Source organism: Antennarius striatus, chromosome 3 (assembly GCF_040054535.1).
Source record: "Antennarius striatus isolate MH-2024 chromosome 3, ASM4005453v1, whole genome shotgun sequence".
NCBI lineage: Eukaryota > Metazoa > Chordata > Actinopteri > Lophiiformes > Antennariidae > Antennarius > Antennarius striatus.
The window spans coordinates 21,901,615-21,928,461 of NC_090778.1; the positions used below are offsets into that span (position 1 = coordinate 21,901,615).

At 42.8% G+C, this 26,847-nt stretch overlaps 1 protein-coding gene across 1 annotated transcript in view; it reads left to right on the forward strand.

Moving 5' to 3' along the window:
* The first annotated feature begins 3,481 nt into the window (after positions 1 to 3,481).
* Positions 3,482 to 26,847, forward strand: part of ank1a (ankyrin 1, erythrocytic a) — a 37,343-nt gene continuing 13,977 nt past the window's right edge. The window contains exons 1-38 of the mRNA XM_068310080.1: positions 3,482 to 3,672; positions 9,854 to 9,955; positions 12,142 to 12,240; positions 12,652 to 12,750; positions 12,961 to 13,059; positions 13,222 to 13,407; positions 13,515 to 13,613; positions 13,709 to 13,807; positions 13,912 to 14,010; positions 14,182 to 14,379; positions 14,488 to 14,586; positions 14,669 to 14,767; positions 14,867 to 14,965; positions 15,217 to 15,414; positions 15,526 to 15,624; positions 15,716 to 15,817; positions 15,902 to 16,099; positions 16,226 to 16,324; positions 16,480 to 16,578; positions 16,725 to 16,823; positions 16,916 to 17,008; positions 17,135 to 17,207; positions 17,353 to 17,373; positions 20,169 to 20,289; positions 20,474 to 20,552; positions 21,062 to 21,177; positions 21,258 to 21,482; positions 21,591 to 21,745; positions 21,842 to 22,053; positions 23,784 to 23,988; positions 24,211 to 24,307; positions 24,420 to 24,648; positions 24,796 to 24,924; positions 25,044 to 25,163; positions 25,256 to 25,340; positions 25,471 to 25,545; positions 25,847 to 25,978; positions 26,123 to 26,275. Coding sequence (XP_068166181.1) covers positions 3,646 to 3,672; positions 9,854 to 9,955; positions 12,142 to 12,240; positions 12,652 to 12,750; positions 12,961 to 13,059; positions 13,222 to 13,407; positions 13,515 to 13,613; positions 13,709 to 13,807; positions 13,912 to 14,010; positions 14,182 to 14,379; positions 14,488 to 14,586; positions 14,669 to 14,767; positions 14,867 to 14,965; positions 15,217 to 15,414; positions 15,526 to 15,624; positions 15,716 to 15,817; positions 15,902 to 16,099; positions 16,226 to 16,324; positions 16,480 to 16,578; positions 16,725 to 16,823; positions 16,916 to 17,008; positions 17,135 to 17,207; positions 17,353 to 17,373; positions 20,169 to 20,289; positions 20,474 to 20,552; positions 21,062 to 21,177; positions 21,258 to 21,482; positions 21,591 to 21,745; positions 21,842 to 22,053; positions 23,784 to 23,988; positions 24,211 to 24,307; positions 24,420 to 24,648; positions 24,796 to 24,924; positions 25,044 to 25,163; positions 25,256 to 25,340; positions 25,471 to 25,545; positions 25,847 to 25,978; positions 26,123 to 26,275 — 4,618 coding nt within the window. The 5' untranslated portion in view covers positions 3,482 to 3,645. The remainder of the gene's footprint in view (positions 3,673 to 9,853; positions 9,956 to 12,141; positions 12,241 to 12,651; positions 12,751 to 12,960; positions 13,060 to 13,221; positions 13,408 to 13,514; positions 13,614 to 13,708; positions 13,808 to 13,911; positions 14,011 to 14,181; positions 14,380 to 14,487; positions 14,587 to 14,668; positions 14,768 to 14,866; positions 14,966 to 15,216; positions 15,415 to 15,525; positions 15,625 to 15,715; positions 15,818 to 15,901; positions 16,100 to 16,225; positions 16,325 to 16,479; positions 16,579 to 16,724; positions 16,824 to 16,915; positions 17,009 to 17,134; positions 17,208 to 17,352; positions 17,374 to 20,168; positions 20,290 to 20,473; positions 20,553 to 21,061; positions 21,178 to 21,257; positions 21,483 to 21,590; positions 21,746 to 21,841; positions 22,054 to 23,783; positions 23,989 to 24,210; positions 24,308 to 24,419; positions 24,649 to 24,795; positions 24,925 to 25,043; positions 25,164 to 25,255; positions 25,341 to 25,470; positions 25,546 to 25,846; positions 25,979 to 26,122; positions 26,276 to 26,847) is intronic.

The window sequence follows — 26,847 nt, forward strand, 5'->3', positions numbered from 1 at the left end:
AATATAGAGAAATTTTATGGATGCTCACTTACTTGACTTGTATGACATTCAGAGGAGCAAGTGCTGTAAGTGAAGGATAATGACTATCGATTGCTGAGTATGATCACTGATGGCAGATGAACTATTTTAACACGATCATAAAATGCAAATAACAAATTGTTCATTATAGTTCAGGTAGTTACAATCACTGGAAATAAATTAATGCAATATTTTTTGTATTTAAAATTTCCCAGCATTTCTTGTGCTGTTAAAAATTATTAACAGTAAAAAAAAAAGTTCAGTTGTGCTTTATAATAGTGTTATAATTTCTTACATATTTTAATTTAAATTTGGAAACATTCTTAATAATAAAAAATGTTTGTTACTTAGATTCAGGAAGAAAAGTGGATAAATAGGAGATTTAGGAATGGTAAAACCATCAAGGCAAACTGAGGACATGTGACAGGTTGAGCTGGTTACTCGTAGCACCAGGACCATTAAGTCTGAAAAGAGTCTGAAAACATCTTCATCTCTCTGCCTATTAACCAGACTGATTGAATTATGGCCTGGTTGCTCTGATCCTGTCTGATGCCGACTCAAGTCCGGTTGTGAGGGACGGTTTTGAGTCTTTATTTTCAATAATGGAGGCTATGCTCTCAACGAATCCTCAGGTGTCCCATCCGTAGAGAAGTAGGAGAGTTATGGGGGCAGATTCTGTCCTCAGTGAGGCTCTTTTTCTCTCCTCCTGCACATCTTCACTCTATATTTCCTGATCACTACCTCTCCACTCACAAAGATTAATGGGAGCCTGGTCCAGTGCTGACATATCACTGCTGTCATTCTCCTCTATTGCTTTAATTTTTTCTGCTCTCTTTCCAAATCTGAGTATAACTGACTCCCTGTTTTTGTCCTCCACAGGTCAGTCTGGCTTTGTCACGTTGAGGTGCATGTGCATTTTGATTCTGAAGCGTCATTATATGGTGTATGTATAATAATATGCACACATGGCAGTGCACCTGTGTGATTTATGACATTGAATAGTCTGTCTGCAGAGTGAAGGCAGGTTTAGCCTTGTTGGCCTGCTCCTCTTGTTTCGGAGGCTGAGCAAGCTTAATGTAGCTGGTGAGGAGCTGAAGTGCTGGATAAGAAGTTAAAAATGCCTCTCGAGTGTGTACTTCTGTGTGTGAGTGTGAGTTCTGTTCCAGGGCTGCAGTAATCAACCCAACCCAGCCCAAATGCTCTTTGAAGCTGCTGCAGACTGATACTGCAGAGCATTACACTGCCACTAGACGGCCATTATTCCAAAATGAGAAAGGAAAGAATCACAAGGATCCATTCGGTACAATTTAAAGTCATAAGCAGGCCTTTCAGACCAGTTCAGGATCACGTGAATGCATCTTTATTTGTGTGGGGGTGTCTTTGTTTATCAAGAATTCACCTTGCTGCCACCATTCCTTGTGCTTAGTGAGTGTTAAGATACCCATTTGTCTTCTCTGGCCTCTTCCTTCACCCTGAAAGTCTCTTCCCTCAACCTGGAAGTGAGACCGACGTCCAGCAGAATGACACATTCAAGACACTTCATGATTCACTCATGTTTTCATCTGCTGAGGGCGCAGGGTGTCTTCCCCTAACTGAGCTTTCTTCATTTGTTTGACTGGAGCACCTGAAAGTATCTGAGATATGACAATCACATCATCATTCTTTCATTTGTTCATTTTCCATACTGCTTTCACGGGGTCACGGGGGTCGCTGGAGCCTATCCCAGCAGACTTACGGACATGGGGCGAGGAGACGCTCCGGACACGTTGCATTAACTTTAAACTTGTTTCATTTCATCCTTGTTCTCTTAAGTGTGAGGGAGGGAGGGAGAATGGGGTTCAGACAAAGGACATGACTGTGTGACAGGGTGAAGAAAGACAGCTGACAGAGTATCAGTGTTTATGCTGAATTCCTCCCCACATTTTCAACTTCAGTCTGGGACACCAGGGCAAGGTCAATAAACTACCAGCAGCAGCACACGTGGACAGCTGTAGCCCCTTATCTTGGCGACAAGAGGGGCTTGACGTGCGGTCACGTGTGTCCAGAACCAAAATCAAACCTGTTCTGAAACAACACAACTAGTGACACACAACCTCTGACTGTTAGACTTTTCTACAGTAGGAATTTTTTTTTTTTTACATTTCAGAATTGTATTCCTTCCCTTCACCTTTATTTGTAATATTCTTTTACTTTAAATTGCAAAATAGAAAAAAAAAATCTTAATTCATCTGTAATTCTATGAAAATTCTTCACCTGCTTTTTCACTAGAAAAATCTCAGAGTATCTGATTCGGATTTCCACATCACACTATTGCCAGATGCTGGACCACAGACGACCCTCTACAGGTTAGTTAGGGTACATCTGACAAGAACATTCAACTCACTTTACCCTGTCCCACCTTAAGGAGGTGACCTTATCAGTTAGATCAGTTATCAATCATCCTCTCAGATGGAGGAAGAGCCCAAGGAGAAGAGAAGAGTTGTTCTTTAAACATCACAGGAGAATTTTTCCTGTCTTCATGAATACCTGCATCCTACATTCTCTCATCACTGTCTAAACTTAATACTGCGGTCAGGAGACAAATCTCACGTGATGTTTTTGCCCAGGTCACGGTCCAGTGGCACTGAGTAGTGCGTAGTCTTCTTTCTACGTTGCCCCCTCCTTCCCGTCTCCTACAAGCATTTATCTCTCTGCATGGTTTTGGCAGCGATGTGCTTTTCCCAGCGTTGAGCCAGGAGAGGGAGAGAGGAGGGGAGAGGTAGAGAAAAGGAGGCCTTTTCAAGCAGGGAGTGACGGATGCTTTATTAAAAGAGGCAGGGTCTTTTGAGCGCCTGGCCCCTCCGTGCTTTGCCCCCTCCCTGTGTGTCTAGCCCATTGTCACAGGGCGGTGGCAGCCCCTACCACCCCTCCCATCAGCCGCTTTGTCACTGTAAGTCACCTCACATACTGAAACAGACCCACTTTAAAGAAAAAACACACCCATTCTCCATAGTAACCCTCCGCTCCTCAGTTAGCCGGTCTGTGTAGAAGAAAAAAGATTGTCTTGCTGTCACAAAATATACAGGCAGAGCGGTGTGTGTGTAAGAAGGGACAGAGACAGGAGGGATAAAGTTAGGGTAACAGTGTGGGGTGAAACGAAACCTGAGAGGTGAAGAGGATGAAGTGGCGAGTAGAAGAACGGGTGAGAAAACGATGGCGATGCAGGAGAAGAACAGAAAAGGAGCTTTGATGGGTGAAAGTCGTGAATCTGGTGGTGAGAAATTTGTTCAAGTGGAAAAAGAAAGTAACCAAAAAATTAGCCTCATTTGTTTTTGGCTATGTGTGAAATGTGTGTTTTAAGATACAAGCAGCATTCCTCCAGAGATAAACCCCTGGGCCCCCGTCCTCTCAGTCCCCACCCTCCGGAGTCTCTCCACCCACCGTGCTTACTCAAGTGTATGTTTGTGTGTCTGGGCATGTGTGTGTATGTGTGTGTGTGTGTGCGTGTGTGTGTGTGTGCAGTGTTGATGTTGGATGAGGGTCTGCCGGCCCTGCGCCGCGACACTCGCAGGGGGCGACAGGAAAAGACAGCTGTGTGTTTGAGAGAAACAGAAAACATACGGAAAAGAGAGTGGAGGGCCAACAGGCATGCCAGTCAAGATCGTCAGTTGTGGAGTGAGTACCACCACCTCTGCTGCTCTCCTCCTTCTCCTCTCACTCCATCTGTCCTCCCTTCACAGACCTGTGTCTTCACCTTATTTCTCTTCTACCTGTGTGCTCTTTTTTTTTATACTGCTTTCTTTATTGCAGGATTTCATTCATAAAATCCAGGGTTTTGCGCATAATTAGATGTGATACACCTGCCAGCGCATCCCGTTTTTATCCTTTCGCAGTATGAGCCAATAGTTTTCCAAATTTCAAATCCATTTCTGTCATCTTTACTTTGGAACTTAATAGTGATGAATATGTACTTCCTGTTTGTCCCTTCTGATATTGTTTATTGATGTACATGCCTCTCTGAATATCAATCTTGTTTTGGAGGTTTCTGCGTGGCTTCATTTTCACGTTGTTGGTGTTGTTGTGGTTATGAAAGTGACTCAGACAAACAACAGATGTAAACATTGCTCCTGCTTAATACAAAGGTAATCAGTGGGTTGTTGTGTTGCGGCACAGAAATAACCATCACCGATAAAACGCATCCCAACAAGAGCCTGCACGCCAACAAGGGAGGGAGCTGGAGTATCTTTGATAGCTGTGATGTATGTGCGTCCAAGATTAGTGGAAGTGCATGTGTGTGTGTGTGTGTGTGTGGGTGTGTTACATGTTGTTTTCCCCCTTAATCTCGTTTTTGACTTAATTTGTTGGTCTGTTTGATGTTCAGATTGTAGGATGTCGACCAGGATTAGCTCTGGTAAGTAAACTAGAGGTCAGTAAACTGATTAGTGGGTCAGTTAATGAGATGCTTTCATTGTGACTTTACTGAAGACTATAGACTGTTTAATGGACTGAGCTAGCAGAGGTGAATGCAGGGAAACACTGATGAGGCCTTGCTGCCTCTGTGTGACGGAGCTGACTTTGTTTCATATGCAGTTTGGCTTGGAGAGAAGACAAGGTCGTGAGTTTCTTCTCTAGGTGACGCAACTTGTAGAAATCTATTGTAGTTTGTCTGTCTGACAGTGAACTGAAGTCAGTTTCACAATGCTGTCTGTAGTTGTGTGTGTGTGTGTGTGTGTGTGTGTGTGTGTGTGTGTGTGTGTGTGTGTGTGTGTGTGTGTGTGTGTGTGTGTGTGTGTGTGTGTGTGTGTGTGTGTGTGTGTGTGTGTGTGGGTTTATATCTTGAAGTATTTGAGCAGTATATAGTCATTCTTATGTAACAGGGGCTGCCTTATAAGAAGAATTTCAGGACAACATCACAATAAATACTTGAATGCACATTGAACTGGCCAGCATGAAGTTATCTTTGACTTCTGCGACGTAATCTTCAGATTCTTAATAATCTGCATATTGCTATAGATGTTATGAGTCAGTACTGCTAATTATCAGAAAATAAAAACGAGTACAAATACAATTTGCACAATGCCTCGGATTATTTGCTGGGCTTTCCGTAGCGTTGTCCCAGTTCGAATGCTGAAGAATTATTATTATTACTGTATACAGTTCAGATATGTCGTGAGCCATGTTATTATACCTTATTTATATGAGCTGAGTTGTTTGTATGGAGTAAATATTTGATGGTTTAATTGTTAGCCTCCTCTGCTAAGGAGTGTGTGTTTTTACCAGCAGGGTTTTATTCTCTTGTGTGTTAGTAAAATTACTCAAAACTATCTGTTTTTGGAGGAAGGATATAGCTATTGAACTACACCCAGAGGAATACTAGCTTTAGTGAAATATTGTTGGTTCTGATTCACTGTTAACTAGTATATGTGACACCAGATTCTAGGTTTCCACTGTTCAGGAGTCACATTTTGTCATGGGATTATTGTTTTTTGCTGCAATCACATAATGAGGAGATGGAGTGCAGTTTATATAGAGCGGAGCTTATGTATGTATTGTTACTAATGTATGTATTGTTACTATTACTGCTCCCTCCAGAAAAGCCCAGGATGTTTACCATATCTTGATCCTGTCCTCTATAGGTTTTGATGCTATCTCTGCCTTATGGCCCTCACTCTCTTTGTCACCCCAACAAAGGATCAAAATAACCATGACAATCTCATCTTCAAGCACAGGGCTTGCAGAAGCGCCAGATATAAAAGGACAATCAATGAGCATGGCAGGGACAAACAGTAGGCTACAGAGAGGGGGCAATAGGAGTGTGAGAAAGTAAATAGCAAAAATGGGACAAGAGGCTTTGGCACATGGAGCGACTAGAAGCAGAGAGATTCACATAAAGACACGGTTGAGTGGGATAATGCATCTGCTTCCTTATAAATGTGTCAACAGCTGAACGCTCGCACCACATTCAGTATGACTGACTCTTCACCTACTGCACCTCCATCCGGGAACAACCCTCCTCCACCTCTGGAAGCAGCCAGAGAGCTGAAGGCACAGAAAGAAAGGAGAGGGAAATAAGAATCAATTTCTTGAAGAAATGCAAGGTCAGCAGAAAAGCAGATGATGAAGCGGTTGTTTAGCGTTCTGCAGAGGTTTCCACATCCGCTCAGGGTTCTCCTAAAATGCAAGGAAACCATTCGCTTTTAGTTCAAGTGCAGTCAAACGAGTCAGTTCAGCAGGGATGACGGAAGACAAAATTAAAGCATCACTTTTGACATGCTGAGTGTACACACACACAGACACACACACACACACACACACACACACACACACACACACACACACACACACACACACACACACACACACACACACACACACCTTATTTTCACCTTTCTGCTGGGTGTACAAATAGCTGTGATGACTCTTAAAATATTTGTGATTGCACCTGGCGCTGTGTCTGCGAATTCATGGTGTTTTTGCTTGTGTGTATTGTAACTGTTTCTATTTTAATGGAAATGTTGAGATTCTATAAAGCATAAAAAGAGACTCCACAGTTGCTCTGACTCATTAGGAAAACTTGACTCTCTCTGCTCTTTCGTAGAAAGGACCCGTTCAGTCAAAATGTACGTAATGCAGCGGTCCAGTGGTCGACCTGACGGCTCGAAACACTTATAATATGTTGTTCTCGCAAAGTCCTTACCATGATCAGAACTGGAAAAATGAAATGATCTGGGAGAAAAAGCCAATTTGAAGCGTCAGAGCTAGAATAAGGGTCTGATCTGTGATGAATTATTAAAAGTAGACATTCTTTAAATGAAGGGGTCAGGAGTTTAAATTAAACTGTTTTTAACCTCTGACATGAATGATTTCTTCTTGATATATAAAAAAAAAAGTGACAATTGTTCATAATTGAATGTAAAGCAACAATTTATTGAACTGAATTATGTTCTGTAGGGACATCGTAGGCTGGATCCTTTCTTATGATTGGAAAGAAAACAACCCCACTGAAATGCATCTGCTTGTAATAATGACAGAAACAATTAAATAATCGTGCCTGGTTGTTTTCTACATCTGAGAGCAAAAAAAGCAGGAATGAAAGACTTTACAGTCAATGCAATATTCATTACAGTATATGTAACTAATACTTAAACAGTGTCCATTTTCAAGCTCGGTATGTTCCCATCTCCTCACGTTTCAATGAGATATCAATCATTGAGAACACAAACGTGGTTTGAAGGCAGCGAGAGCCCTGCTTCTTCTTCTACCCTTCCATTCAGGCCTCACCTTGTCTTATTTCTCTCTCACTCATACACACACACACACACACACACACACACACACACACAAACACACATCTTGCGATGATCCTTCAGGGATGATGGTCCATCGTAGAGGATCGTCAAGATTCCTTTCACACACGAGTATACGTTGAATTTTCGATCACTGCGGTCCACCGGCAAGGGTGGTGATGTCATTCTGTCTGCTGCAGCGCTAGCGGTGGAGGCAAGAGAGGGGAGAGAGAGAGAAGCGAGAGATGGGGGGGGGGGTGTAAGAAGGCACTGGGAAAAGAAAATGTGAGATAAAGACGGAGAGAGGGGAGTCCAGGCCAGAGGATTTACTGTGATGAGACATGGGAATAATTTGACTTGGTAATTTTGAGCTGCATTATGAGGAGCCTCGTGCTGTCTTAGCTCGAGGACAGTTGCACCCACATTGCACAATGGTGTGTGCTGATACTGCTGTGGAGCTGCTGAGCAGGTTATTCACTGTCTGTGGCTCCAAACAATATGATTCATGTGCTCTCTGTTGCTTTGGGGGGTTTTTTTTTTGCTGGACCCCAGATATGGTCCTCTCTTCACGAGAACAGCCACAGCCTCACCTAAAACATCCGGCTAGATGCAGCTAAGGAATCACCACAGAACATTTTTGGACTGTGACATGTGTACCCCACCTGTTTACATCTGAGTGGGTGGCCGGGGTGTGGTTCCCCTTCTACCTTATCTCACAGCGCCACACACTCTGTTTGTGACGCAAGCAGCTACACACAGAAACCAGCGACATCTTGTCTTTCTGGGCCGTCTCTGTGGTCCTCAGACCTCTACAGGGCTAGTTGGCTTGTCTCCTTGAGGGGGGGGGGGGGTGTTTGGAGAATGGCTTCACTATGGCGTTACTATGCCACCATTTGCTGTAGAACCCTCTGTATTGTGTTAGCAGTGTGTGTCTGTGCATCAGCTGTATTTGCTCCAACTTGGAAAGGATTTTTCTTGCGTTCCCATGGAGTCTGCAAACATTTGATGCACGAGCAGGTATCTGTTGGACAAGTTGAAGAAATACTGAAGTTTAAGGGTTTTTTTTATTTGGAAACTTACTGTTTATTGAGTGTTCTGCAAAACTATTTTCAGGTAATTTTCTGATGACTGAAGATTATAAAACTAATTTGAACACATTAACAGAAAATCATGAGTCGGAAGGGCTTTTTTTGTGGTGGGGTAGCTAAGTATGATTGTGATTCCAGTGTTAGGTGTGTGTGTGTGTGTGTATGTGTCAGTGTGAGGATGGCAGATGTCCTGGGCTCAGTCTGTTGGTATTCAGCAGTGAAGAGGAAGTTTGTGAGTGAATGAGCGAATCTGTGGGAGAGGGAGCGCCGAGGCTCACCAATGGCTACGCAGGACAGTTTGTCAACTGTGAGTACAAAACCAGTAGAGACCGTAGTGTTTTCCATGTTAAATCACTGTCAGCATGTGTGAGTGTGTGTCTGCCACTTTGTTCTGCAGGATGGTATACCTCTCTATTGTCTGCAAACAAAAACATCTTACGAGAGAGTGAAAACGACTCGAGGGCAAGTGAGTCAGTGTACTCGCACAAAAACCAAAGATTTATTGCTTTACGCACAGGATGCCTCACACCGCTGAACTTTATCTGATAAGAACAAAAACTTCTGTCATCGTAAAGATGTCATCTCTCCTCCACTTAGAAGCAAAACAGATAACAGATAATGTTGATCTCCGTCAATCAGCTGGAAGCAAACTTTTCCTTTCCCCTTTTTTTTTTTTAATTGACCCCTGTCTTTGCACATCGCTGTGCCATTGGTGTCATGCTGAGGGTGTGTTGTGTCATTTGTTGCTATGCCCCTACTTCAGGCATGTGGATCCGTTCTCTTTTGTTCTCAGGCTCTCTCCCATTCTGTCAAAAGAAGACACACATCCCTGTCACAACAATAGGAAACACGGCTTAAAGCAGTGAGTTGTGAGTTTGAGAAAAGCAGCGTGTTTTTCGTGTTTATTTGTGAGGTTTGTAAATTCATTTATTCTTTGCATTTGGGTGAAAACATCAACTGAAAAATTGGACGACAGGTTTTTTGGGGTTTTTTTCGGAATGTTGAGATAACTGGTCAGCTGTAAGGAGGGGAGGAAGAGATTCTGTAAATGCAATGGAAAACGTGCACATTTTGCTGCAGTCTCCCTGTGGTTCTCCTTTGCCTGACACCCCCCCCCCTCCTTCGTATTGCATCACAGAGCGTGATGCCCTCAAAACGAAAACACAAAAGAACCCACTAGATGTGCCAGTGTTGGTTCCTAAGCCAGAATTCACCCAACCTCTTCAAACACACCAACTTTCTCCATGCAGATGCACAATTTAAATTCTGTACTTTCTGAAAAAATTTTGGCCTCTAAAAGATGGAGTGACATGAGAGGAAACCCGATGGCTTAACGATATCAATCCTTCAAATGCCTCTAAGGAAGTATTAATCAATTATCCCTCTCCATCTTCCCTCTCCACTCCTCTGCTTCATGTGTCCTTCACTTTCTCTTATACCCGTTATTCCCTTCCTCTTTCCCTCTCTCTCGTTTGCTTGCAGGCAGATGCTGGCAACAGTTTTCTCCGAGCAGCCCGGTCTGGAAACCTGGACAAGGCCCTGGAACATATCAAGAATGGCATTGATATAAATACAGCCAATCAGGTGAGAGGGATGCACATTCCTCAGATTGACTTGGTCAGAGTTATACCAGCAAACTCACCTAATTACAAGCCAATCGTTTTTATTTATCATTCTTGACTCTTCCGCTGTCTTTAGTTGCTTTATATTGCCTGTCAAGAAAAATGTTGGAGCATGAATATTTCATTGATGGTTCAGTCGATTCCTCTCAAAATTTATTTTTCTTGTCTGCAAATTGAATTTAAGTTCAGGAGGTGAATGCTCGACCTATACCTCATTTACAGTATATACAAGAGCATCCATGTGTGAATGGAAGATTCACTGCAGTTTAGATGAAAAAAAAGTGAAATGATGGTGATTTCTCACATCCAAACATAATATTAAGATTGAGTACTTAAAGGTTTATTTAGTAGTTTCCTCTTGCTTATGTTTTTTTTTTCTAAGAATATATTTCAGTGTGCATGATCTATCCAACCTGATTGCTGGTGTGCCCATCCATCTGCATGTGTTCTCAGTAATGAAGTGTGCTGTATGTGCATGCTCAGGTACACTGTTATTAGTGGCTGAAGGTGGCAGGTGGAGATTCCAGGGTCTCCCGGGAAGGCGATAAATGAGGCAGGGGCCTCTCCTCCGTCCCACCTCCTCTATCCTGCCCTCTTTATTCTGACGGTTGTTCCCACAGTATCCAGGAAGAGGCAGCATTAGTCGGCTAGGACGTCAACCCTACGGCTACTGAACAGTGCCAACAGTGTGTGTGTGTGTGGGTGTGTGTGTGTCAGAGACAGGAGATTCCTCTGGCTCATTAATCTACCTTAGTCATGGTTCCATTCACTGACGCTATCCTCAGAGTTTTGCTTTATTTCTGGTGATGCTCCTGTCAGGGTTTCTATGAGGCCTATTTTTAGGCTCCATAACAGACACCATGTAACAACAGATTTATTCATATCACGTGACGCCACACATCCCCTTCAAAATGATTAGTGATTACCTCATGGATTAAAAACAGAATGACATTCCAAAATACTGACTCAGTACTGATTCAAAATTGGAGTGAACTTTTTCTCTGTTTTGGTGTTTATTTGCTCAAATTTAGTCGTAAAATGTTAATCGGCAAACATTATTAACCTCCTGACGCATTTGAGTACACAATGCTGGTTTTTTTATTTGCTTAAAGAAGAATTTGTCTTGCCATAAGGAAAATAGTGCAATCTAATGTTTGCTTTGATTGCTGTAGATGGCATAGATGTCTTATTTATTCTGCCTGTAGATGGCAGCAAACCATTCTCAGCTCCCCAGATGCAAACTAAAGCCTATTCCATTCTTCATTGAGAGATCCCAGACAATCCTGTATGTTTCTATGTTTTTATCTATTAAGTTTCTTTAAAAATTCAAGCAATGATTTACATGAAAACTTACAGATTAACACTTAAACTGTGGAGGTGTGAGTATGGTTGTTCTGGTTGTGTGACTGTTGTCCTGATGCTGTATTTACAGTCTGATTTAGTCTAGAGGAGGCTTTATTGTGGCAGTCGTTTCCTTGTCTGAGTGGGTACCTCAGCCACTCACCAGGAAACTGGTATTCCTTCCTCTATCTACGATCCCTCCTAGCCTAATAAACACTCCACTACCTGCAATCCTCTTGTTTGTGAACTGTTTTTAACTCACCTCCCTTTTTTTTTTTTTCTTGCTTCTGGTCCACACCTCCCCTTCCTGTCTCCTGTGTCTGCAGTAGAGTGATGGTGTGCTGTGGTCTCCCCACTCAGAGGAATAATATCAGTGGTGTGGGAAAGGTCCAACCTCACATGTCCTGTGCGGCTGAAGGAAGGCTGTGTGAGGTCAGACCTATCCCACACGGCTCGTATTCTTCCCATCCACGAGACCAGCGGCCTGCCATCCCCCTTCCATCCTCTTCCCCTTCCTCCTCTCACCATCATTAATCCAATGAAAATGTTCATGCCTTGATTTTCATCCGTGTATTGATATTGTGTTTGCTAATGTCCACTCTGGGAATACTGCATGCATGATGGTCAGTGTAAGTATTTGTCTGCTTTCGTTTGTGACTGCTTGTGATAAAAATTTTTAAAAAACAACAACTCACTTTTGGTTGGCATGGGCTTCATGTGTTTGTGTGTCTATGTGGGGTTGTTCTTTTATAGACAAGGCCATATCTGTGGTCACTTTGGTATGAGGTTTGCTCTTCTCTCACTCAGAATGGGCTCAACGGGCTTCATCTGGCCTCCAAAGAAGGCCATGTCAAAATGGTGCTGGAGTTACTCCATAATGGAATTGTACTGGAGACCACAACAAAGGTAAAACCGCCATCACATCCTCTGGAGATCACTGATGCTGATACGTTCTGTTGCTAGCCATGCCAAAATAAACTTCTACTTATAATGTCAAGCCACAATGCACCGGTTGGATTAAATGACATGCGTTGTGTTTTATTATTAGGTGATCATATGTGGATTGTTTTACTTTTGGACCGAGCCAGGCTTGTGGTTTCCTTTATTCTGTTTTCTAAACCAAGCTACCAGTTTAGGATGAGTCCTATCTGAGTCAGTGTCCCATGTATGTGTCTGCTAGAAATCTTAAAATGGTATTTTTCCAAATGTGATTCTCTTAGTATTAAAATCGTGTCTTTAACTTTGCGTTTTTGATTCTTTACTAATCTCTGTGAGTGGTCCTCACCACTGTGTGCTCTTGGTTTCTTGTCTGAGCAGAAGGGGAACACAGCCCTTCATATTGCAGCCCTGGCGGGGCAGGAGCAGGTGGTCACAGAGCTGGTTAACTATGGGGCCAATGTCAACGCTCAGTCCCAGGTAAGAGCCAGTGCTGCTCTCCCTGTAGGTGATGGCAGCACACACTGTGTGTATTTTAATGTGTACCACTCTTCCATCTGTTAATGTGTCTTTGTTCCTATATCTGTGTGTTGGTGTTTTCTCTCTGTACATCCATGTGTGTGCATCTGTCTTACTATCTGTTTGCTGTCGCCGCTGTGTGTGCGTCTGCTGTGCATCTCTCTGAGACAGAAAGGTTTCTCTCCACTCTACATGGCTGCACAAGAAAACCATCTAGAGGTTGTGAAGTTTCTTCTGGAGAACGGAGCCAATCAGAGCATTCCAACTGAGGTACGGGAGAACTGAGAGAAGTTTTCAAAGACGGATCTCCCGATCCCATTCTTTGCTGCACCAGACTCGCTGTGTTCACCTCCTCTTTCCTGCTCATGAGCGTCTCTCCTCATTTCCCATCCGTGAGTCAACCAGGCTTTCTAATGCTCTCGTGTGCTGCAGGATGGATTTACTCCCCTCGCCGTGGCTCTTCAGCAGGGACATGAGAACGTCGTGGCCCTGCTCATTAACTATGGTACCAAGGGAAAGGTCCGCCTCCCTGCACTGCACATTGCAGCGCGCAACGACGACACTCGCACAGCCGCAGTGCTTCTGCAGAACGACCCCAATCCTGATGTGCTCAGCAAGGTACGCATTTGTCTGAGTGGAGATACAGATGTATGACTTATGTCCTTAATTCCTCAAATGCAAGGATAATGAGAATGACATGTACTCACTCTAATGTGTCCCAGCAGACGGGATTCACACCCCTCCACATTGCTGCACACTATGAAAACTTGAATGTAGCTCAACTGCTGCTAAATAGAGGAGCCAATGTCAACTTCACCCCCAAGGTATGATTAAGTAATGTTATTGGGAGGTTTATCACCATCGTTGTTGTGAGTTTTCCTTGTGGGTGCCTGTGTAAGCACATTTACTTTCCCTCCAGAATGGTATCACTCCTCTGCACATTGCGTCCAGACGGGGGAATGTGATTATGGTCCGGCTTCTTCTGGACAGAGGTGCTCAGATTGATGCCAAGACCAAGGTGCAGCAGATGTCTTTCCTACCATTTCACTCAGCAGTTGGTTGTTGCACTATTTTTGTAATTTGACGCGCCTTTAGTTAAATCACTAACACTCCTCTCTCCAGGATGAGCTCACTCCTCTGCACTGCGCAGCCAGAAATGGTCACGTCAGAATTATCGAGATTCTTCTGGACCACGGCGCACCCATTCAGGCAAAGACAAAGGTAACCCACTACGATGAACTTAAAACAGTCCGGTTTGATAATGAATGCAAATCATTGAGTTGCTCTCATTAAATAGAAGTGAAATATTGTCAATTGTCAGTCAAATAAATCATCTCTCCTCCAACAAACCATTGCCTTCCCAAGAAAGTCAACAATTTCTGTGTTTCGCAGAATGGTCTGTCTCCAATCCACATGGCAGCGCAGGGGGATCACATGGATTGTGTAAAACAGCTCCTGCAATACAATGCAGAGATTGATGACATCACACTTGACCACCTTACCCCCCTGCATGTGGCAGCACACTGTGGCCACCACCGCATGGCCAAAGTACTGCTGGACAAAGGGGCCAAACCCAACTCTCGGGCACTGGTGAGCAAAAAACCCACACTTACACCAACATGCACAAGATTGTTTTTTATCATATCAGGTGTTGCTGTTAATCTTTGCATCAATAATTGTGCTGTTGTTGTTTTTCAGAATGGCTTTACTCCTTTGCATATCGCCTGTAAAAAGAACCACTTGCGTGTGATGGACCTTCTGCTGAAACACGCTGCATCTTTAGAGGCTGTAACTGAGGTGAGGGTACGGGAAACAAAGGCTGATGGCGACAGCTCATAGCTGAATTTATTTACAATGTTCCATGTCCTCCGTTGAACAGTCTGGTCTCACCCCGTTGCACGTGGCATCATTTATGGGTCATCTCAACATTGTGAAGATCCTGCTGCAAAAGGGAGCTTCCCCCAGTGCCTCCAATGTGGTGGGTTTTCTCGTAGAATCTCCAGATTACAGCTTTGTACCAGTGATGGTATTAATTATCCGAGTGTGAACTCTGAGATTGTCTTTTCTGTATGACCAGAAAGTGGAGACTCCTCTCCATATGGCATCACGGGCGGGGCACTATGAGGTGGCAGAGTTTTTAATAGAGAACGCTGCACCGGTGGATGCAAAGGCCAAGGTAGAGTTTTCATAAACACAATCCATGTAGTCGTGTAAAAAGATGTAGACTTTCAAAGTATAAAGGTGTAAAAGCAGAGACAGACCTGTTCCAATTTGCACATTCTCTTACACACCACATCGTCATCTCACTGTTAACGAAACAAGTGATCTTAGCAGAAAAGCTGGTTAAACTAATTACCTAGTCATTTGAAAAGACGTTTTGAAAGAGGTATTTTATGGATTTTTAATTACTCTCCCCTTCCTTGTCAGGATGACCAAACTCCGCTGCATTGTGCTGCTCGAATGGGCCACAAGGAGCTAGTGAAGCTATTGCTGGAGCACAAAGCCAGTCCCAACTCTACCACCACAGCAGGCCACACTCCCTTACACATCGCCGCCCGGGAAGGCCATGTGCAAACTGTACGCATCCTCCTCGACATGGAGGCTCAGCAGACCAAGATGACCAAGGTTAACCCTTCCTGCATCCCCTTCACTGACCTCACTCTTTTTCTTGAAATTATGTCCAAAGAGTAATAAGCCAACCTGACATTGTGTCCACCTCCTCACTGGCTTTTGCAGAAAGGTTTCACTCCGCTTCACGTGGCCTCAAAGTATGGAAAAGTTGATGTAGCGGAGCTGTTGTTGGAGAGAGGCGCTAACCCCAATGCTGCTGGGAAGGTAATAAAAACATTGAAGACATGACTGTATTGAGTAAAAAGATGAATCATGCTTTGTTCGACAGTCTGATGAGCCTGCGCTTCTGTTTCAGCAGAATGGCCTGACTCCGCTGCATGTTGCTGTGCATCACAACAACCTGGATGTTGTCAACTTGCTCGTTAGCAAAGGCGGGTCTCCACATAGCGCAGCCAGGGTAAATAAGAATTCCAAGTACCCAATATACTGTATGTCATGCTATGGAAATAATTTTGCAACCACAATCTTGTCTGTGCACCAGAATGGCTACACTGCCCTCCACATAGCATCTAAGCAGAACCAAGTGGAGGTAGCTAACAGCCTGCTGCAGTATGGAGCTTCAGCAAACGCTGAATCGCTACAAGGAGTCACACCTCTCCACCTGGCCTCGCAGGAAGGAAGGCCAGACATGGTCTCCCTGCTCATCTCCAAGCAGGCCAATGTCAACCTCGGAAACAAGGCAAGAAACCGTAGACATTTAGAATGTGGCTGAAGGGTTATTTGATCCTTTTAAACTGAAAGTCTTGTGTAATTTGAGTTTCCTGTGGTACAAGTCTGATGAATTTTACCTTCTCTTTGCCTCCAGAGTGGATTAACTGCTTTGCATTTAGTAGCACAGGAAGGACATGTCAGCATCGCAGATATCTTGGTGAAGCAAGGCGCTTCAGTCTACTCTGCCACACGGGTAAGACCTCATCAGTCCTATGGGAAACAGTCGGTGAAAACTTTGGAATTATTTGTGTTGAGAGAGCTTCACCTAAGAAAAAAGGTTATTAAGACACTAAAGTTCACAAACAAAATATAAATATTTTTCATACTTTTCTTTACTTTACCCGTTAGATGGGTTACACTCCACTTCATGTCGCATGTCACTATGGAAACATCAAGATGGTTAAATTCCTCCTCCAGCAAAAGGCCAACGTCAACAGCAAAACAAGGGTGAGTTTAGGAAATACATACATACATACATATCAGCTTCACTACATAATACCGTGAAAATCATTTTCTGAGATGAGTTTTAGATGTAATGCAGGGCCTGAATGAGTAAGAATCTGTTCAATGTTAGGATTCTGCTTTCCCTGCAGCTCGGTTACACTCCACTCCACCAGGCGGCGCAGCAGGGTCACACAGACATTGTGACACTGTTGCTGAAGCATGGAGCTCAACCCAACGAGATAACAACAGTGAGCATCGGCTAACCTCCCATCTCTCTGAAAGTGATCCATAAAGTTTTTTATGAAGTGATCTGAATGATCTGCTCTTCTCTGTCTGACAGAATGGCTCTTCAGCCCTGGCCATCGCTAAGAGATTGGGCTACATCTCTGTGATTGATGTCCTAAAGCTTGTGACTGAGGAAACGGTTTCCATGGTGAGAGGTTCAGAAAAGCTGCTATGCCCTCAGGATGCAGTGCTGGTGTTATGTGATCATGAGAATCACATGGAAATACCACTACAGTTTGTTGTGTCTGTAACGTGTTCCTTCTGTGTCCTGCAGACAACCACAGAGAAACATCGCATGAGTTTCCCAGAAACAGTGGATGAGATACTAGACGTGTCTGAGGATGAAGGTAGAGCATTGAAATGATAAATCACATAGTACTAGGACCGCCATGAAGTTCTATATAAATATAACTTTCTTTTTGCCAGTGATTTTATCATGGTCTTGTCAATATTCAATTTTTTTCCACTGCTTTTTGTTTTGCCTTTTTTTAGGAATTGCACAGCTAACGTTAGGTATGACTGTCTCTTTCCTTCTCTGTGCTGCGGTCACAGGTTGTTGTGGTGACGTTTGTGGTTCCATTTCAAGCTTCTTCTCTTCATCTTTGGCTTCTTTAACTACTTCCTCTCTAGACCCTTTTAAGCCGAGTTCACACATACAGGTAAATCTCGGCTTACGTCATTAATTGGTTCCAGGAGACACAACCTAAGTCGAAGAACAACGTAAGACAAATTAAGTTGTCTCCAGGCTAAACCGAAGATCATCATTGTCAGTTCTGTACTGTACTTTATGAATGCATTTTCAATAATAAAACACATATTTAATAAAATGTTATTTTTTTAATACAGTACAGAAAAACATTGCCGTCTCCTACGTTGCCGTCTCGTCTTCAGCTGCTGCTACAGGCCAGTGACGCTGGTGAGGCACTGACGTTAAAGTCAGTTTCACGAGTTAACCAGAGTGGCATATTTGCCATTTAATTAGCAGTCTGACGTTAAAAACTTTAATTTTACCATTCCAATATTTGTGGTGGACACACGCAAAGTGGAGTCGATGGTTTTTTCTCTTTTTTTTTGTTTTTTTCAAACCGACGTGTAATCAAAAACGACGTAACTCAAAACAACGTCAGCCGAGGTGTTACCTGTAGTGCCCTGAAGTAAGCAGGCATTGCTGTTTAATATTTGGTGAAACAACTCTTCAAAATCTGCTCCACTTTATTTTAATGGGACGCCAGAGATTCTGAAGCAAAAGAGACGTTACTTGTGACACGGCAGTATCTGTCTCCAGCAGACGGTGTCAACCCTTTTACACAGATGCTGTTACAGCTCTGCTTAAAGCAGAGCAATACCTTCTGCTCATTTGTTCCATACAGAATGACAGAGAACTGCTGCTTTCAATAGGCTGTGTAAAAGGGTCTCAATCTCTCTCTCTCGCTCTCGATACTGTTGCTCACTGCTATGGTGTTTCTGACTGGCATGCACCCATATCTAGAACCACAGTGGCTCTACAATAACACCCTCCATTCTCTCTCTCATTCACGTTCCTGGTGCCTTTTTTCCCTCCGTGCTATGACATCAGTTCCTGCTTTTACAGTTAAAACCACAGCTTGTTTTTTAATATCAGCTTTTATTACCATTCATCCATCCATCTTCTTGAAGATGAGATGACCATAATCGTCTCGTCTTCAGCCACTTTTCATGTTTTGCGGGTCACGGGTGTTGCTGGCGATGATCCCAGCTGGCTGTGGGCGTACACCTCAGACGTGTTGCCAGTGCATCGCAGGGCCTATTATTACTGATGTCCAAAACATCTGTGTTTAAGTCCATGTCTGTGAGTCTAAGCAGGAAGAAGTCCAGTCATCCTAAGTGTCTTTCTACAGTGTGTCTGTATTCAAACCCGTCTACATTGTTGCCTTAATTTATGTACAGCATCATTTTTCTGTGTTTTGTGTTCTTGCCATGTGGACTGGGTTAGACAGGCTAATATATGTTGCCATTAACATAGGATCACATGCGTGGCTGTATTTGCAAGCACATTATCACCCCACTGCGATTACGGAAGCTTAAAATAACTTTGTGCTGGTATATTTTCACTTGTACTCACAGTTTTCACAGAGTTTCAGGCAGACAGACAACTACTTTCTGCTAAAGATTTCTAGAAGCCCAAAGTTTATTTCCTTTCTGAAACTAAAAAGAGGCAAATCAGAAATTAGCCCATGAACATGTGTGTTCAGCAGCTGAACGGATTTTATTTATCCTTTGGGAGGCACTAACAAATATGCCACAGGACATAATTTCATGATATTTTTAGTTGCTTGATAGTTCAATCGACAGATTTTCCCTGAGGCTCTAAATATAGACCTTGGCGAAGCTGCCGTCTCATATCCGGAATGGTAAACAGATATTAGTATGTTATCTGATGTGTACACATGATGTGTGATAGAAGAGTTTCAGCCAAAATGAAAGGGAAGGTGTGCAAAACTGTAGTGAGATCAGCGATTTTGTTTGGTCTAAGTGTGTATTAACCTGAAGACAGTACAGTAGGAACATGACGGTCCTTATATGAACCTGTGGGAAGTAGCAGAGACGTGGTGTGATAACATTGGGCTGCGTGCAGACACTCTCTCACACAAGCTGGACTGATACAGTCATAAATAGTACACAGAGGGAAGAATCACTGTTGTTGCGGATGAACTCTTGAAAATGACGCATGTTTTTGGGGGTAAGTAAAAACAAACTCATCTGCTTACATTGAGATGTGATTTCCATTCGTAGGACGGCAGAGAGCAGCTTGTGTTCGTGTGTTTGTGGTCACAGTGGGCTGATGCTGTTGTGATTCTTTGTGTCATGTGTGTTCTGGTGCACTAAAATATACTGAAGCTTCTTTTTTTTTTTTTTTCTTCATTTTTTACCGAACAACAAATCTTCCAAAATGAGATTATGCTGATGCATGCTGTCCTCTGTAATGGTGCAACACGCTAATCTGTGACACTGGACAGCGTGTTTCGTTGGGACTCACCAGCCCACCTCACTGCTGCTACAGTTGTATGTTGTGTTATGTCTGTTTTCTAAAGTGCACATTCATTTTGTTGTCATTGACTAACATTAAAAAGGTTATCTGACAGGCTTTCATCACTAATCACAACTCATCTCATCAATCTAACCCCTAAACCACAGAGCTCCTAAATGTTGTCTTATGTTCTGTAACCCTTCCTGTTAACCATCTTGTTCTTTTCTTTCTCTTTCTCTTGTGCTGTTTCACCAACCTGACCTCGGTCTGTTCGCTCTCTTTGGCATGTTGTTCTCTGAAGGAGAGGAGCTCTTGGGGACAGAAGGGGCCAGGTACATGAAGATGGATGACATGAAAGACCATGATGACGATTTCCTCTCCCCCAAGAAATCACTGGAGTACGAGAGAGGGCTGGGCACAGCGTAAGGGGGGCTGGTTGGGGGAAGCAGGCGAGAGAGCCAAGCTGGTGGTCACAAGTTATATAGGTGGATGGATAAGAAGGGGATGCACTATAGACACTCACTAAACACCAGGGATGAACACTTGGGAGGAGATGCAATGAAATTTCCTCCATCTGATTTGTGCTTTGCTCTTTTTGTACAACAGGAATTACTCACCAGCCATTCCAAGAATACCTCGAGTCTCTCCAGAAACCGTTATCCTAAAAGAACATGAGATAGATCAGGTACTGTACATAAAGGCATAACAGATAATACAGAGAATGATACTGCAGATTAGTGTTGCACTAAAGGACATGATACAGTGATACCGGAATGTTTATTCCCTATGATTGATCATATTCCACTGCACCGGATCCACAATGCCACTTAGATTCAGTCAATAGACCTTCTTTAACTAGATTGCAATACAAAAATTGGTTCCCCTAAAAGTCAACATCCACTTATCCTTTTGAAGCCCACCAGATCTCACCATCTTCACGAGCTGGAAAACGTTTGCCCAGGGATCACTGAACAAAAATGAACTGCATTTCATGGTATTCATAAGCAGATGGTTGCTGCTTAAAGAGCTAGAAAGTATGTGAGCCAATTACAAGTTCCATACAGAGGATTGTGTATTGTCAACATGTCTTGATCTAAATTATTTTCTCTTTTTTTGTCTTTGAAATATTAGAATTGATATAGAATAGAACTGTTATTTTGAGAATATCAACACTTGTCTTTCTGTCTGTTGCAGCAACACACTCCACTTCCTCTGCCCAAGGAATACGATGAGGACTCCCTAATTCCCAGCAGCCCAGCGACAGAGACTTCGGATAATGTCAGCCCGGTTGCCAGTCCCATTCACACGGGGTCAGCAGAAGAGCTTCATTGAACCTGATCTTCATTTACTGGGATCTGGCCTCTTACGTGATGTTTTGACCCAATTACAGGTTCCTGGTGAGCTTCATGGTAGATGCTCGAGGCGGCTCGATGCGAGGCAGCAGGCATAACGGTCTGCGTGTCATCATACCCCCGCGAACGTGTGCGGCACCCACCCGCATCACTTGCCGCCTGGTGAAGCCGCAGAAGCTGACCAGCCCCCCTCCGCTGGTGGAGGGAGAGGGGCTGGCCAGCAGGATCATCTCCCTGGGTCCAGCTAGCATGCAGTTCTTGGGGTGAGGAATCGTGTGAAACTATAATTTTTCCAACCTTAAAATGCACAAAAATGTTTAACATCTTAATAATTTCTATTTGTTCATTTTTTTTCCCGCTTTGTGCGACAGTCCAGTGATAGTGGAGATCCCTCATTTTGCCGCTCTGAGTCGTGGTGATCGGGAACTTGTGGTGCTAAGGAGTGAGAATGGCTCAGTCTGGAAAGAACATCGCAATCGCTATGGTGACGAGGTGCTAGAAACTATTCTCAACGGAATGGACGAAGGTAAGAAATGTGTCAACTTTAGGTTCGACCTCAACTTTATCACTGGAAAGTATCACTTCCTTCATCTATCATCTAAATGCTCTCTGATCTCCTTAGAATTAGAAAGTCAAGAGGAGCTTGGGAAAAAGAGAATCCGTCGAATCATCTCCACCGACTTCCCCCTTTATTTCGCTGTTGTATCACGAGTCCAACAAGAGAGTGACCTGATCGGGCCAGAGGGAGGGTCGCTGACAAGTAAACTGGTGCCAATGGTCCAGGCCACCTTTCCTGAGACGGCAGTCACCAAACGAGTCCGCCTGGGGCTCCAGGTGAGATGGGAGGATGAGAAGGAAGGAGAAGAAAGACAGAATCGTTAATGCCTGAGTTGCCTGGATAAAAAGCATGTTGGCTGAACTATTTATCATGGGATGATATGTTGATAACAATGTTTGTGTCAATTTACCCTCATTTAGTTTCCTGCTGCTTGTTCATTTTTCTTTTTGCATTTTGAGAAGACCTTTATTTCTTGTAGTGCATGCACTCTGCACCTTTAGACAGCTGAGGACTGCTCATTAATTTGATGTATTTTTTTGTTCATTATATCTTCATTGTTATCCCTTTCAATAATGTATTTACATAATGTCAAATCTCCATATTTAGTATGTTAAATGCATTCATTTAATATACTTAAGTACAGTCACTCAAATATTACTTGATAGGAAATCTACTAAAATCATATTATAGTCAAGAAAGTTTGAGATTAAGAATTATTGAGTGATATAAATTTTAGGAAAGGAAAGGAGGATTGCCTGAGATTATAGCCTCCTTTATATGTACAATATGTCAGGTCTTCAGTTTTTCTCAAACATACACCAAAGACCATAAAAATATTTTCTGGCACACTGTATTATGCTCAGATATATAGTAAATCTATTTTTGTGAGAGCAGGTTTTTTAGGATCCTATGAAGGAAAATTCACAATTTATCACATGAAATCAACTTTCCTTCCACAATAATTTAGGTCTTTTTTAAAGTCTTGCCATCAAATTGAGAAATTCATTATAATATAACAGGTTATTTAGTATCTGTTTGTTGAAAAATCAGAACATTTGTGCTTGAGATTTTTTTAGTATGGTTAATTTGAAGATTATGCTCTGAAGCCAGCAATTTATTTGACAGTAATAAGATTATATTTATTTTGGCAATGGAATTCTTTAGATGCATTTATAAACATCTATTAGTTTACTAAAAGATGAATTAGATTTCATATTCTCTTTCTTTAAAAATCTTTGCAACTGAATTTTTTTGCATGCCATTTTCTGACTGGATTTTGACTTTCACAGGTTGTGTTTCTGTTGTTATTGCATGTCTATTGCATTGATTCTAATGTTGTTATTTCAGTACTGAAATAGCAAACTTTCATTAGATGGAAATTTGTCATGTAATTCCAGTGTTTTCAGTAACCAAAGTAAGTTAGTTACAGAGTGGACCTTCTATTGCATGGTTTTAGACATGAAATAATTTATATTGAGATAAATATGCTATGTAAACTAACACATGGTCCTAATATAGTGTTAGATAAACATATCTAATGTATCTTTTGAACTAATATACTGAAGTAATGCCATGAATGGCTTTATGAAAAATTACAGTGCCTTTTTGTTTGATATCCATTATGATTGTAAGAGCCTCATGTTAACAAATTTTTTTACATTTTTCAATAAAAATGTTTTATTAAATCCTACAAAAAGTTGTGTTGATATTGTCTTTCTAAAATATTGTTTTTAAAGAGGAGATATTTAATTCACGGTGAATTCCTTCTCTCTTTCTTTTTGACTTTTAATTTTTCTCTTTTCTGTTTTCCTATCCTTTACCCTCATTTCTTTATTCATTGCTCGATCATCAAATTCCCATTTTATCACGTTATCCCTGCATCTACTCCTAATCTACATAAATTCCACATACATTTCCCACTTTTGTCCATTTTTCCTCTTTTCTGTCATCAAACCCATGCTCACATTCCGGACCCCTTTCCTACATCTTTTACCTGCAAATTCAGGCTCAGCCAGTTCCAGATGAGCTGGTAGCAAAGCTGCTGGGTAATCAGGCAAACTTTAGCCCTGTGGTAACTGTGGAGCCTCGGCGGCGCAAGTTTCACCGACCGATCGGTCTACGTATACCCCTGCCCCCATCCTGGAAGGAAAGCCCCCGTGACTCAGGGGAGGGCGACACAACCAGCCTACGTCTCCTTTGCTCTGTAATAGGTAATGCATGCCGTGACTAGGGGTTGTATATATGGGTGATTAGGAGTGTGAGCTTTAATGTCGAGGGAAAATGATTTACGGGAGAACTGGTCAGAGTGCTGGTTTGTGGTGGAAGATAGTTGATGGTAATTTTGAACACTTTCCTTGAGACTTCTTTTCCTCAACCTTTTTAATGAGATAGCTTAACCCGTTAGTCCATCTCTCAACCTGTCTGATTCCTAGGAGGCACAGCTCCAGCCCAATGGGAAGACATTACTGGTACCACCAAGCTTTTGTACGCCAATGACTGCGCCAGTTTCACAACCAATGTTTCGGCACGGTAAGTTCAGTTAACGTGTGGTATACCAACCATTACACCATAAAACTAAGGATGATCTCTGTCTCAACTGATTTAAAGTATAGTGTGATCAGGTGTTACTGTTTCCTCTCAGATTCTGGCTCGCAGACTGTCCTCGGACAGCTGAGGCTGTCTCCTTCTCCAACCTGCTGTACAGAGAGCTGTCAGCTGTACCCTACATGGCCAAGTTTGTGGTGTTTGCGAAGATGAATGAGTTGCGTGAGGGCCGTCTACGCTGCTACTGTATGACCGATGATAAAATGGATAAAACCCTGGAACAACATGAGAACTTCACAGAGGTGGCTCGAAGCAGAGACATAGAGGTCAGAATGGGGGCTTGTGCACCATAGGCGTTACTGGAGCTTTCTGTTGTGTATTCCTAAATCCAGTGTGAAATGCATCACGCAGTACCTGAAGTTCATCAAACACAACTTCCTCCCTCTTTGGTTCACTCTAGTCGTGTCTTGCAGGTGATGGAGGGAATGCCGCTTCACCTGGAGTGTTCTGGGAATCTTGTACCAGTGAGGAAGGCCACCCAACAGCCTCGTTGCTTTAGCTTCCAGGCCTTCAGAGATAACCGGCTTCCTGTCTCTGTTAAGGTGTGTTTAGTGTTCTCTTACTAATTTTTTAAAATTTTGATTCTTCACAATTTAATGCTACGCTACCAGCTCTGTCCCAAATCTGTATGCTATATGTTTCTTGTGTTTGGGTTTCCAAGGTGAGAGACAGCAGTAAAGACCACACCGGATTTCTGTCTTTCCTGCGCAAGTCCACGAAATATGAGGACAGCCAACATGTGCTCTGTAACCTCAACATTACAATGCCTCCATGTATCAAGGTAAAGTCCTCAATTATTTTACGTAGTCAAAATGTTGTGTGTCATTTCCCCCTGTTGTGATGGACTTCAGAGTTGTTTGCTTCTGCTAGCAGGTAGTTGGGAGCGAAGACCGGAGGCGAACCCTAACCCCACTGGCGTTAAGAGAAAGATACAGTGCCCTAAATGAACCTGCAATGGGTATGACTTTCATTGTTCTATCATATGTTTATTTTCTTATGATGATATGATGGTCTAAGGCAGTGCATGAAAGCTAGCATGTGTTCATCGAACTGAGTCGGGCGTTAAACTGTCTCCTCTGGTTGTGCAGCCTCAATGAGTGCCATGGAGAGGACAGAGCTGAAGATGGCTGTGATTGCAGAGCAGTTGGGACTGAGCTGGGCTGGTAAATGAACCTGAACATACAGTATCTATTTTTAGATGCTGAAAGCCTTCCATGTTTACCTTATGTCTGACAAGCTTGTCTGTCTTGCAGCAAATTAAGCTGTTATAAAATGGCAACCAGTCAACAAAATTAATACTTTTCTGTTAACCTGCCAAGAGGCCTCGCTGCTTGACAGACATTATTCTGCCTCTCTGATGTAGAACACCATCTCAGGATTGTGCACATAACGACGTGACTCCGATGAGAAATTATATAAACACTCCCCTTGTTTGCTAGCTTTTCTCTGACTCGTTTTTTGCAGAATTGGCACGCGAACTTCAGCTGAGTGTAGATGACATCAATAAGATCCGTGTGGAGAATCCCAACTCGCTGCTGGAGCAGAGCTCCGCGCTGCTCAATCTTTGGGCTACACGTGAAGGCAAGAGGGCAAAGAGTGAGTGTGAGATCTGACATTAGTGTGGCTTTTTTCATCCTCTTGTGTCTTCATCTATGCTTCTGGTATCACTGTTTGTCCTGGGAACCCCTAGTCTCATTCTATTTTTGTTTTGTGTCTCTCCTCCATGCATCTACCGTGCAGTGGAGAGCTTGTATGCAGCCCTTAAAAGCATTGACCGTATGGACATAGTCAACATGCTGGAGGGTCAGCCTCCCCAGCCAGTGAGACAATCCCGTGATTTCAGCAGACGCCGACACAATGAGAGAGAGCACCTCTCCCCTGGTATGACCAATGGTGAGTTGTCTTTCCCATATCCCACATCGAACGCCTCCCCTGTTTCCCTTTGGTCTTGACTGAGCCACCCTTCCAGTAGACATCGCTCCTCTTTCCCAAAAACCCTCTGGAGGTTAAATGGAATTCCCTGTGCAAGCTTTCTGTTGAACTCTTTCTTGTTTTCTCCCTGGGGTGCTGCTGTGAGTGAATGTTGCCACATGCTTTAAACTTTTGCAGGACTTCATCTCAGCATCTGAGGGACTCAGGACACTCCTACTGTACTGAACCTCTAGTGCACCTGTGTATTCCTTCAGTGTAATGAATTAAAGAGTGAAGTACGCAAAAACACAATTATCTACATTTTGTAGGAACCAGGCATTTAGACAAACTTGAAATTATGAAATGACGTAATTATGAAATTTATGACTATGAAATTAAATAAAGTTATAGTACTTTAATTCATATTCTAACTTTTGACATTGTTATTTTAATTATGTAGAGACCTTTCACTGCTCATTATTAATTTGGAAACATTTTAGTGTGATATGTCGTCATACATGATGCAGATTATAATGTGAGCATAGACTAGTTTA